General features: G+C 42.7%; 1 protein-coding gene across 1 annotated transcript in view; it reads left to right on the top strand.

Moving 5' to 3' along the window:
* Window positions 1-6,381: 6,381 nt before the first annotated feature.
* Window positions 6,382-12,734, top strand: part of zgc:109889 (uncharacterized protein LOC553542 homolog) — a 40,558-nt gene continuing 34,205 nt past the window's right edge. The window contains exon 1 of the mRNA XM_060924993.1: window positions 6,382-6,514. Coding sequence (XP_060780976.1) covers window positions 6,382-6,514 — 133 coding nt within the window. The remainder of the gene's footprint in view (window positions 6,515-12,734) is intronic.

Consider the following 12,734-nt stretch of genomic DNA (forward strand, 5'->3'; position numbering starts at 1 on the left):
GCTAGGCTACTGCTCCTTCCCATCCTCTGTCCTCCTGTTCCCCCTCCTCCCCCCCAGAGAGGAGTTGTACAGTCTGATGATGTGAGGGACAAAGGAGTTTTTAAGTCTGTTAGTCCTGCACTTGGGAAGGAGCATTCTGTCACTGAACAGGCTCCTCTGGTTGCTGATGACGGTGTGCAGAGGGTGACTGGCATCGTCCATGATGTTCAGTATTTTGTCCATAGTCCTCTTCTCTGCCACTGTCACCAGAGAGTCCAGCTTCATGCCAACCACAGAGCTGGCCCGCCTGATCAGTTTGTCCAGCCTGGATGTGTTCTCCTTAGATGCGCTGCCCCCCCAGCACACCACGGTGTAAAACAGGGCACTAGCGACCACGGACTGATGAAACATCCACAAGAGTTTCCGGCAGATGTTAAAGGACCACAGCCTCCTCAGGAAGTACAGCCTGCTCTGTCCCTTCCTGTACAAGTGGTTGGTGTTGCAAGTCCAGTCCAGCCACAGCCTGAGGTACTTGTAGGAATCCACAGCCTCACCTCGACTCCCTTGATCAGAACTGGTCATGACCTTAGTCTGGACCTCCCAAAGTCAATGACCAGCTCCTTGGTCTTCGAGGTGTTGAGCTGCAGATGGTTCCTGTTGCGCCAGACAGCAAAGTCCCTCACCAGGCTCCTATACTCCTCCTCTCTGTTGTCCCTGATACACCCCATGATGGCTGTGTCATCGGCAAACTTCTGGATGTGACACAGCTCTGAGTTGTAGCAGAAGTCCGTGGTGTACGGGGTGAAAAGAAGAGGGGCCAGCACCACGCCCTGGGGTGCTCCGGTGCTGCTAATCATAGCGTCAGAAGTGATGTCCTTCAGCCTGACGTACTGCTGCCTGTTGGTGAGGTAGCTGGAGATCCAGGTGACCAGGCAGGAGTCCACTCGCATCCTGTTCAGTTTGTCCTGAAACATAAGGGGCTGGATGGTACTGAAGGCACTCGAGAAGTCCAAGAAGAGGATCATTACTGTGCCATTTCCCTTATCCAGATGTGAGTGGGCTCGGTGTAGCAGGTAGAGGATGGCGTCTTCCACACCAACACCTGCCTGATACGCAAACTGCAGACAGTCCTGGGCGTATTGCACCTGGGGTCTGAGGAGGCTGAGGAAGAGCCGCTCCGACGCCTTCATCAGATGTGAAGGGTGGTGTGACCCAGATGCGAAGATTTGAGGTGTGTTTTGGATCATCTTATTGTAGGACCCATCCTCTTTTTAACTTCAACTTTTTTACGGATGGTGTGATGTTTGCTTCCAGAATTTGCTGGTATTTATTCTAATCCATGCTTCCCTCAACCAGTGAAATGTGCCCTGTGCCACTGGCTGCAACAACCCCAAAGCATGATCGATCCACACCCACGCTTCAGAGTTGGAGAGGTGTTCTTTTCCTGGAATTTGGCACCCTTTTTTCTCCAAACATACCTTTGCACATTGTGGCCAAAAAGTTCTATTTTGATTTCATCAGTCCACAGGACTTGTTTCCAGAATGCATCAGGCTAATTTAGATGTTCATTTGCAAACTTCAGACACTGAATTTTGTGGCTGGGATGCAGGAAAGGTTTTCTTCTGATGACTCTCCCATGAAGGTCATATTTGTTCAGGTGTCACTGCATAGTAGAACAGTGCACCACCACTCCAGGGTCTGCTAAATCTTTCTGAAGGTCTTTTGCAGTCAAACAGGGGTTTTTATTTGCCTTTCTAGCAATCCAACGAGCAGTTCTTTCAGAAAGTTTTCTTCATCTTCCAGACCTCACCTTGATCTCCACTGTTTCTGTTAACTGCCATTTCTTAATAACATTACGATCTGAGGAAACAGCTACCTGAAAACACTTTGCTCCGTTCTTGTAGCCTTCTCCTGTTTTGTGAGCATCAATTATTTTATTACTCAGAATGCGAGGGAGTTGCTTAGAGGAGCCCATGGCTGTTGAGTTTAGGGACAAGTTTGAGGAGTCAGAGAATTTATACAGCTTTGAAATCTGCATCACCTGACCTTTCCTAACGAAGTATTTGAAGAAGCCACAGCTCAGTAAGCTAATTAAGGTCTGGAACCTTGGTAAAAGTTACCTGAGAACTCAAATGTATTGGGGTGCCCAGACTTTTGCATGGTGTTCCTTTTCTTTTTTCACTCTCCAATTGTACAAAACAAAAATAATACAAAAATCTTGCAGAAAACGCTGAAAAGAAATGTATCGTCTTTACCTTTATGCCTTTTGGTGATCAGTTCATCTTCTGCTCACTTAACTATTCACAGTAACAGACCTTTTCAGTAAGGGTGCCCAAACTTTTGCATGCCACTGTGTGTATATATATATATTATTATTCTTTTTTTTTTTTTTTTTTTTTTTTTTTAAATGCCTGCCCATGCTATTTTCCAACCAATTTATTTGGTTCTATTTCACAAAACATCAACAAATTGGTCATCAAACTGAAACCACTGTGGCCCTGACCAGGTGGTTACTAAGGACATGTAGTGCAGTGCCTTCGTTCTTCTTTCTTTGTCTGCAAGCTGATTTTTTTTTTTTTTTTTTGCTTACACATCCTTTTTTTTTGGTTGTATCCTTCAGGATCCCAGTCCCAGTGCACCATGAGTCTCAGCCAGATGCTTCAAAAACATCTGACTTTTGCTTTAGTTGTGTGTGTGTGTGATATATATATATATATATATATATATATATATAAAACATTGTGCAAGGTTGATTAGAAGCCAAAAAAGGCTTATGAAAATAATGTTTGCACTAAGTGGCAATGAAAATGACATTTAAAAAAAAATGAACAAAATGCATAAAAATATGACAACTAATTAAAATAAGATCCAAGCAGTCTTAAAATCTTTGTTGATTAGAGACCTTTTCAAATATTTTTTTTTGAACAATGATAATATGGATATTGATTGTAATGATGTATATAGATGACCTGCAACCACATGATCAAAATGTTCTGCGTCCTGAGCGCCTGCCATGATGGTGGATAAACAAAGCAACTCAGACGGCAGCCGCTGAAAGCGTGTCTGTAAACAATGCTAACTTTTCTCAGTATTACCACGATTTGAACTCTCGAGCAAAGAGTCGATGCAAAGAGATGGATATATGGGTGGTTTTGATCCATATTATTTAAAAAAGTCAGACTTTTCTGAAGATAAGACGCTTCTACCGACCGTCGAGTACCCAGATATCGCGTTCTATCTGGTTCGGCTGCCGAAGAATCAAGTCCGACCTTGGACGAAACATAGCCCATTTTCTGAGCGGGTGCCCAGTCTGGATTGTTTCTATCGTATTATTTTGCTGGCGCTCCTAGAAGTGAAATGGTAATACATGGGTTAAAATTATAACAACGAGCGAGTGAAGTACAACAAGAGAACGCTCATTTTATAGCAAGATTCTAGCAACACAAAATTCTTCCATGATATTATCGAGAAAGCTTTTGTATCTCACATGAGAGAAAATGATCACTACAAATACGAGCTGTTTTGGTTTTAGCCTCTGTTAGATCAGCCCTGCCGATGTTGTTCAGCCGTGCTCGTCTCCTCTCCGTACTAAGCCTCAGAGTTTCCTCACCCTCTTTCCGAATCGCGGACGGAATTCTAAAAAATCAGAACGTGCCACGGTCATGAGTACTGTTGTGACCACAACCATATACAGCACAAAGATATGGCAAAGAACGCTTAAAGCAGTGGAAAAACAAAGAGAATTGCGCACGCATGACTGTTTTGTATGGAATGTCACTTGACCTTGCATTTGTATATCCACCAACATGGCCGACATCCGGGTTTCTATTTTGCTTTGACGTCACTTGCAAGTGAAAGATTGTTCCAAAGAGATGATCCTCTGTATGTCACCTATATATGGGTTAAGAGAAGGCTGACAAAATGGAAAATGAAGGTCCCTAGAATGTCTTGTATAATATGAGTGAATCTCTGTGGACAACTTAAAAAAAAAAATTCTGGGAAAAGCTGGGCAAATCTTGGTGTACATTTTTATACATAAACGCACATCTGATATAAATTCATATTAAAAATTGGTAAGTTAAATCTCATCTCATTATCTCTAGCCGCTTTATCCTTCTACAGGGTCGCAGGCAAGCTGGAGCCTATCCCAGCTGACTACGGGCAAAAGGTGGGGTACACCCTGGACAAGTCGCCAGGTCATCACAGGGCTGACACATAGACACAGACAACCATTCACACTCACATTCACACCTACGCTCAATTTAGAGTCACCAGTTAACCTAACCTGCATGTCTTTGGACTGTGGGGGAAACCGGAGCACCCGGAGGAAACCCACGCGGACACGGGGAGAACATGCAAACTCCACACAGAAAGACCCTCGCTGGCCCCGGGGCTCGAACCCGGACCTTCTTGCTGTGAGGCGACAGCACTAACCACTACACCACCGTGCCGCCCGCAATCATAATAATAATTCTTGAATTTTTTTTTTAAAATGCGTTCTTACCATCAAATACTTTTTATTCCATATTTTGTTCCTTTTTTGCATTTTTTTGGGGGGTTTTGTTTTCGAGTAGAGTTTTTATTTCATCCTCAGTTGGTTCGGCAACACGCTCCACCATTTTATTTTCCTCTACTCATGGGATATGAGCTGATAGCCTAGTCGTAGAGTAGCCAATCGGAGCGTGCGATTGCTCATATCCAGTGAATGTGGATAGAATAAATTTAAATATAAATCCCTTGTATACACACAGATTTATTCTCACTTCTCATTTTGATTCCAAATCTGGATTCATGTCCATCACATGTAAAGTCATGAAGTTTGAGCAAAGTAGAACAATAGAAAACTCGTCCAGAAAGTACTGATTTTACCAATAATTAGTTTTTGAGAGATTCGGTGTTAGCTGTTGATTTGTCTTCGAGACTAGAGGAGGGCTTTCACTAAAAATCAACCACTGTGAGGTGATGCTATTTAGATGAGATCCTGACTGTTAAACACCCTGCCTCAAAACAACACTAGGATAAAATAAGACTCTAACAATGTGAGGGTAATATGAAGGTGACTGACTATTGCAGGTGGTTTTTGCAATTGTGCAGCGGATGCACGCACACACACACGGAGCTTACCAGAATACCAGAGTCGTTCTCCACATTTCTCATTGGTGACGGGGTATCGACCCTCTCTGGTTGCTAAGCAGTGCAGTCTGTGTCCAGGTTAGTGTGTGTGTGCATGTGTGTGCGAGCAAGCCAGCGAGCGACATGTACACTCGTGCCACACCCATGATTCTTTCTTACTCTGGCATGTTGATCATGCTGAAAAAAGTCTATTGTGTGTGGGTGTGTGGAGGGGACGGACCAGAGTCACTCAGTGATTTCTATATGACAGTACAGTGAACATCTTTGAAGAGCGTCAGACCGAGCCGGACAAAGGCAACGGTCCCTAGTGCACAATTTCCTTCACCTCATTACATTGGAACCAACTCATCAGTTAATCATACGTTTGTGCTTCAGGACAATTGGGATACATTGAGCTTAACATGCATTATGCTTTAAAGTATGCTAATAGAACGGTTTTGTGCCATTTATTACTGCATTCGCAGAATTTTTATTACCCTTGTACACCCTATATGGTGTGTCTGTGTGCGTCCCCTGCGGATGGGGTTTTACGTGTGTGTGGTCGTGTATCTGTGACTCATCACATTTTTGTTCTGTGTTGTCTGCCACAGTGCAAACAGCCTGAGATGAGAATTGGCCCCAGGGGTAATTACTTACACACACACACACACACACACACACACACACACACACACACACACACACCAGGCTCATAGCAGGGATGCTTGCTCTAATGTGATGCTCTTTATGCCATTATTATACCCCAGCAGACGGTAGGGAGGTCAGTCTGTGTTTAGAACGTACATCAGATGGCAGCAGGCTGGTTTATGATTCATCAGAAGCGCTACTGAGACTTGCACATGAACAAACTTCTGATTTTTTTTTTTTTCAGAACAGCATGTTCTAGGCTATATGCATAAACAAGTGGGTGGAATAGTAAAAAGGAACGCAAAAGTGTGTCTTTGCAATCTTCTTAAAGGAACTGTTTGCTAATCAAGGGATTTTTTTTTTTTGGTAGTCATGTAAGTGAAAAAATACAAGTGCGTAATCAAAGACACTGCTACATGCATCACAACTGACCGAGCACTGGATGGGATTGATATGGAGTGACGTTTTTAGACTGCATTCCTCATGTAAAGTGCTTTTCCAGTCTTCTCTGGAAGGAAGCCCGAACAGATTGGGATACAGATCTTAATTTCTGTAGCTTCATTCTGTCTTGACTTGACTGTCACAATTGTATTGATTTTCTCTCTCTCTCTCTCTCTCTCTCTCTCTCAGCAGTATATCGCCATGCCACTAGTAAAGAGGAGCATTGAGCCCAGGCACCTGTGCAGAGGAGCCCTGCCTGACCGAGTCTCCAGTGAGCTTGAGTGTGTCACCAACAGCACCCTGGCAGCCGTCATCAAACAGCTTGGCAGCCTCAGTAAGTCAGTCCCTCCCAACGATCCTTTTTCTGCACTATATCAATCAAAACATCTGCTCTTCTTGCCTTAATTCCATCCATCTTTCAGTTAGTGATGAGCACGAGTAGTTGACTTGTCAAGGACCAACCAATCAATTAATAAAAATTTACCTGACATGGAATAAAAAAAATGTGGTAATAAAATGTGGCTGAAAATAAAGAGAATGTTGAGTCAGAGGTTTGGCCAGTGGCATTAAATTGAGTCAATCAAGCCAGAGCTTTGGCCAGTCACGTTAAACCGAGCCAATTGAGTCAAAGGCTTGGCCAGTGGCGTTGAACCGGGCCAATTGAGCCAGAGCTTTGGCCAGTGGCGTTGAACCGAGACAATTGAGCCAGAGCTTTGGCCAGTGGCGTTGAACCGAGCCAATTGAGCCAGACCTTTGGCCAGTGGCGTTGAACCAAGCCAATTGAGCCAGACCTTTGGCCAGTGGCGTTGAACCGAGCCAATTGAGCCAGACCTTTGGCCAGTGGTGTTGAACCGAGCCAATTGAGCCAGACCTTTGGCCAGTGGCGTTGAACCGAGCCAATTGAGCCAGACCTTTGGCCAGTGGCGTTGAACCGAGCCAATTGAGCCAGACCTTTGGCCAGTGGCGTTGAATCGAGCCAATTGAGCCAGACCTTTGGCCAGTGGCGTTGAACTGAGCCAGACCTTTGGCCAGTGGCGTTGAACCGAGGCAACTGAGCCAGACCTTTGGCCAGTGGCATTGAACCGAGCCAACTGAGCCAGACCTTTGGCCAGTGGCGTTGAACCGAGCCAATTGAGCCAGACCTTTGGCCAGTGGCGTTGAACCGAGCCAATTGAGCCAGACCTTTGGCCAGTGGCGTTGAACCGAGCCAATTGAGCCAGACCTTTGGCCAGTGGCGTTGAACCGAGCCAGACCTTTGGCCACTGGCATTGAACCGAGCCAATTGAGCCAGAGCTTTGGCCACTGGGGTTAAATAACAACACCAATAGAATTTTGATGAGAAGCATGCTCCAGTGAATCTAGAGTCATCGACTGAAGGAAAAACTTCATTTTAAATGTTCACAGTGGTGAACATTTAGCCCCGACTGAGAAGAAATGACACAGTAAAACTGACAGCTAAAATGATATTGAAGAATGTGCTTCCCCTTAGCCTTATTGGTAAAGTGACTCTTCAGAGACATTTGCTTAGTATGGCTGTATTTATTATGTGACTTCGCAAGGCAGTGGTTCTTGCTTGACTAAAGTGCACAGGAAAAAAACAAGACTGAATCAGAGGAGATAAAACCACTGTCACATGTATAATACGATGTTCCTGAGCTGCTGTGAGTCATACTGATAATCCAGTAATACCAATTCACACTCAGTGCTGTGTCAGATAAACTGGAAATATACGTCATACACCGGCTCAGATATGTCAAACATCACCACATCCTAAATTCAGGCATGAAGAAAGTCTGACTACAAAGTGAACAGGGTCTGTGAAACCATCCGATATTATACTGGACTGATGGAGTTTTCGTTTTAATCTCCTGCTGACCGAAAGGCCTGAAGGAGGATTATGTCATGGTGATGTCAGTCCGTCCATCCATCCGTCTGTCTGTCCCAGGAAGGGTGCTTACCTTCTGAAATCAACTCCTCTCACAATTTTTGGAGGAATTTCACAAAACTTGACAGGGTTCTTTGTTATATGTCGGTAATACGCATGTTGCAATTTCATTCAATTCAGTTGCATTTTACCACAGTTATGGCCCTTGATTACCAAACTTGTACTTTGACAATTTCATGAGGATGCATTAAGCACTTACAGTATACATATAGTTACTAGCGGGGGATATTGTGCTCTCCGAGCACTCTTGTTTCTTGTTTTCTTCACAATAAAGCAGCACAAATAATTTTAGATTTACTTTTTCTTTCCTCAGGAACACAGGCCTTAAAAAAGCTTAAGTGGAAGGCGCTCAGCCACAGGCGTGCCGAACATCGAGCTACTTTCATTTACAAGTGTCTACACCAGCTGTTTGCTTAAGTTTGAAATTAATTTCAATAAGGTTGATCACAACTATAATACAAGATTTAACAGTAATATCCAAAAAACAGCCGCCAACAGAAACTGGCGCTTGTAGACATCTACGGATTTTGCTGCAGACGGTTGGAACAAGTTAGATGAGTCCTTGAGGGAAGTGACATTAAGAAAGTTTTAAAAAGGCCTCTGCAAAGTAGTTTTCTAGTATGTTTTGCCGAAACAGAGTCTCTCTGCTTTTTAAAACAAAAAAACAACTTTTTCACATATACACATTATATAATTTATTTATTTTTTTAGTGGAGTGATTTTTCATTAACCTGCGAAACCTAAATGAATTTTTTTAGCTTACTGTACTTCATTTATAGATTTTTCTTTATGTCGAATGTTCTTTACTTTTATTCACAGTTCCACTTTATTTTGTGGGTTGATGTAAACCACTCCACTAACTTGTGTTTTTCATATGTTGTTGTATCATTGTTTTTTTTTTTTTTTAAAGGAACAGTCCACCGTACTTCCATAATGAAATATGTTCTTCTCTGAATTGAGACGAGCTGCTCCGTACCTCTCCGAGCTTTGTGTGACCTCCCAGTCAGTCAGACGCGCTGTTACTCCTGTTAGCAATGTAGCTAGGCTCAGCATGGCCAATGGTATGTTTCTGGGGCTGTAGTTAGTTAGATGCAACCAAACTCTTCCGCGTTTTTCCTGTTTACATAGGTTTATATGACCAGTGACGTGAAACAAAGTTCAGTTACACAAATTGAAACGTGGCGATTTTCTATGCTATGGAAAGTCTGCACTATAATGACAGGCGTACTAACACCTTCTGCGCGCTTCGGCAGCGCATTGATACCTTCACTCCTGTTTTTTTTTTTTTCTCTCCCCCGCCCCCCCTAACTTCCGTCAATACAACCAACGTGACCACCAAGACAAGTAGCCTGCACTCCTTGGAACACAGTCTAGTCAGGGGGGCGGGGGAGAGGGGGAAAACAGGAGTGAAGGTATCAATGCGCTGTCGAAGCGCGCAGAAGGTGTTAGTACGCCTGTCATTATAGTGCGGACTTTCCATAGCATAGAAAATCGCCACGTTTCAATTTGTGTAACTGAACTTGTTTCATGTCACTGGTCATATAAACCTATGTAAACAGGAAAAACGCGGAAGAGTTTGGTCGCATCTAACTACAGCCCCAAAAAATACCGTTGGCCATACTGAGCCTAGCTACATTACTAACAGGAGTGACGGCGCGTCTGACTGACTGGGAGGTCGCGCAAAGCTCGGAGAGGTACGGAGCAGCTCGTCTCAATTCAGAGAAGAACATATTTCATTATGGAAGTACGGTGGACTGTTCCTTTAAAGATTTTTTTGGGGCTTTTTCCACCTTTATTGGATAGGACAGTGTAGAGACAGGAAATGAGCAGGAGAGAGACGGGGAGGGATCGGGAAATGACCTCGGGTCGGAATCGAACCCAGGTCCCCGGATTTATGGTATGGCGCCTTATCCATCTGAGCCACGACGCCCCATATCATTGTGTTTTTAATTGATTTTATATTGTTGAGGACACTTCTGTAAATCACTCTGTCATGTTGGTATCCTCTATAAAGATATTAATTAATTGTGTTGTACAGGTAAGGCATTTGTTTGTTCTCTAATTCGGGGGGAATGTAGTGAACAATTGATGGTCTGATTTTTTTTTTTTTTTTTTTTTCCCCCTCATTGTTGAATTTGTGTCATTACCCATTTGTGAAATTGCTGATGATAGGAGTTTATCAGGATGTGTTTGTGTTTTCTTCTGTCTCTTTGTATGGTAAACTTGGTTATAATGGGCGAGAGTGAGTCATCCAGGGTGTCTGCTCACTGTTGGTGTTGAACTTCGATTTGTTGATATTAGGCATGTAATGATTCACGCAATTCACAATTCGATTCGGTACACAATGTTGGGTTCACGATTTGATTTTCCTACAATATTTTTGGGAAAAAAATTACCAAAAACAAAAAAAATGCATCATTTATTCTCCTGTTCTTTATCAACTTGAATATTTTTGTTAAATTAATAAAGACTTTGTTTGACTTTCTTAATAACCAACAATAATTATTTACACACATTTGTAAAGGTTGGAGTAAGATATAATAATCTATTAACTTAAATAATCCTTTATTAAACATGAAACGTTAATAACCAATAGGTCTTTTCTTGATACTTTTTTTATGAATGTTTGTACTACCTCCATCTGCTTCTCTTTTCTCTAGCTTTCAGCCGTCTGTAAAAAGAGAGCTCAGATTTCTTGTTTCTTGTACAGTCAGTCTCACAACAGCTTTTTCCCATTTTCCAGTCTGTTTTTTTGTGTGCTTTTTTGTGGGTTTAGAGCTGTGTTACTTCTGCTTTGGCATTCCCAAAACTATTGTACGTTATTGCGCTCTATGCTGTCCAAACATCGCAATTACAGCTAGGAAACGCTAAGAGATTATGCAGCCTAATAAAAAAAATCTATTGTGATTTATTTCATCTTTTTGATTCGAATCTTCCTAAATTTGTATCATGATTTATCGTTGCACAATATATCGTTAGATGTCTAGTTGCTATGTATTTTAGATGTGTCACATTTTTGGCAGGGTGGAGAACAAAAGGCACAGGTTAGAGAATGCATATCCGGTAATACAAATGCACACATCCGAAGCAACAAGAGGTGATGGTTAGTTTTGACGGTTAGCTACACTTATTGGGCTAGACGTGTCCAATCGGCTTCAGAGATTTGCGCTGAGATGACTGAGAGGTGTCACAGAGAGATTTGTCTCCTTCACCCAGTACTCAATAACTGTAACAAATAAGTTCTGTAATGTTAAGGAAATTGGGGCAGATAATTATATCCTCAGAGTCGCAGTACTTGTGCTGTGTTCCAAACTGAATACTAGCTTGTTAAATATGTCGACACACAAAAGTCGTGTGTGTGTGTTTTATGTATGGTTTAGGTCAGAGTCTATAATTCTGTGTGTTTATCAGGCTTATCGTACTCAAGTCTGACTTGTGCCCTAATTTTAAGGATTCGTGACTTGACTTGGACTTGAGCACTAATGACTCGGACTCATGCATTAACTGCGTTCCGACTCTTTTTTTTTTTTTTTTTTTTTTTTTTTTTTTTTTTTTTTTTTGTACCGCCATAATAATTTGGCATAAGATATGCATAAGATATTTATGCCTACATTAATTTTTGTACTAATTTTGTGCAAGAGTGTCACACCTGCATGCCTTGGTGCGTGCATCAGATAGACTCTTGGGCGCGCTCCGGACAGTGCGCGCGCCAAGCAGACTCTCGCGCACACGCTATGAACGACTTGCACCTGCACAGGGTTAAGGTGCAATCAGTGCACCTATATAAAAACTGTGAAAACATACTTACTTTGCGAAGTATTGAGTTGTGTTGCTGACACCTTATCGAGCCTTATGTCCTTGTTTGCTTTCCTGATCCCTGATTTCCTGTTTCTTATCTTTGATTCTGCCGAGTCGACGATAGCCTGTTTGTGCCTCACTCGACCTGTTGCCTGTTTTATGATTTTGCCTGCCGTTCTGGATTGTTTACCCTCTTCACTCATTAATAAACACATCATCTGCACTTACATCCATCTCCCAACCCTCTCTGACAGAATACTTCGCACTCCCTGATAAAGAGAAGCACACTCACCTGGGCATACGTCAAGTTCAGGAACAAATTAATGTTAACAGCGCTAAAACAGCCACCGTCAAATGGTGCAGTTGGAGTGTTGGACTCGACTCGGATCAATAGTGGACTCGACTCAAATTATTATTACAGGGCTTGAAATTTGCAGTGGTCCGGTCGCCCGAGGTGACTTGTCATTTGGCGGGTAATTCCTGTCACTAGGCAGCCCGGCTGGCTAGTTGAAAATAAAAAATATATATGAAGCGAAGATTCAGACTAGGGCTGTGCGATATATCGAATATACTTGATATATCTCCGAAAATTCTGTATAAAATTTATTATATTGTAACTATCGAGTATTTTATGGTCATCTGCCGACTTGCGTTTGTTTCGTGTTTGTTGTGTTTGTTTAAAACCTTTTCCGGTGGTTTTCTCCCTGTCCCTCAGGCAGTAATGTGAGAGGCTGCCTAAGGGTAAAGAAAACAATAATGTCACACACTCGCCAACCAATCCTGGGCGACATCTCGGTGCTGAAAGGAACTT

Source organism: Neoarius graeffei, chromosome 1 (assembly GCF_027579695.1).
Source record: "Neoarius graeffei isolate fNeoGra1 chromosome 1, fNeoGra1.pri, whole genome shotgun sequence".
NCBI classification, from domain to species: Eukaryota; Metazoa; Chordata; class Actinopteri; order Siluriformes; family Ariidae; genus Neoarius; species Neoarius graeffei.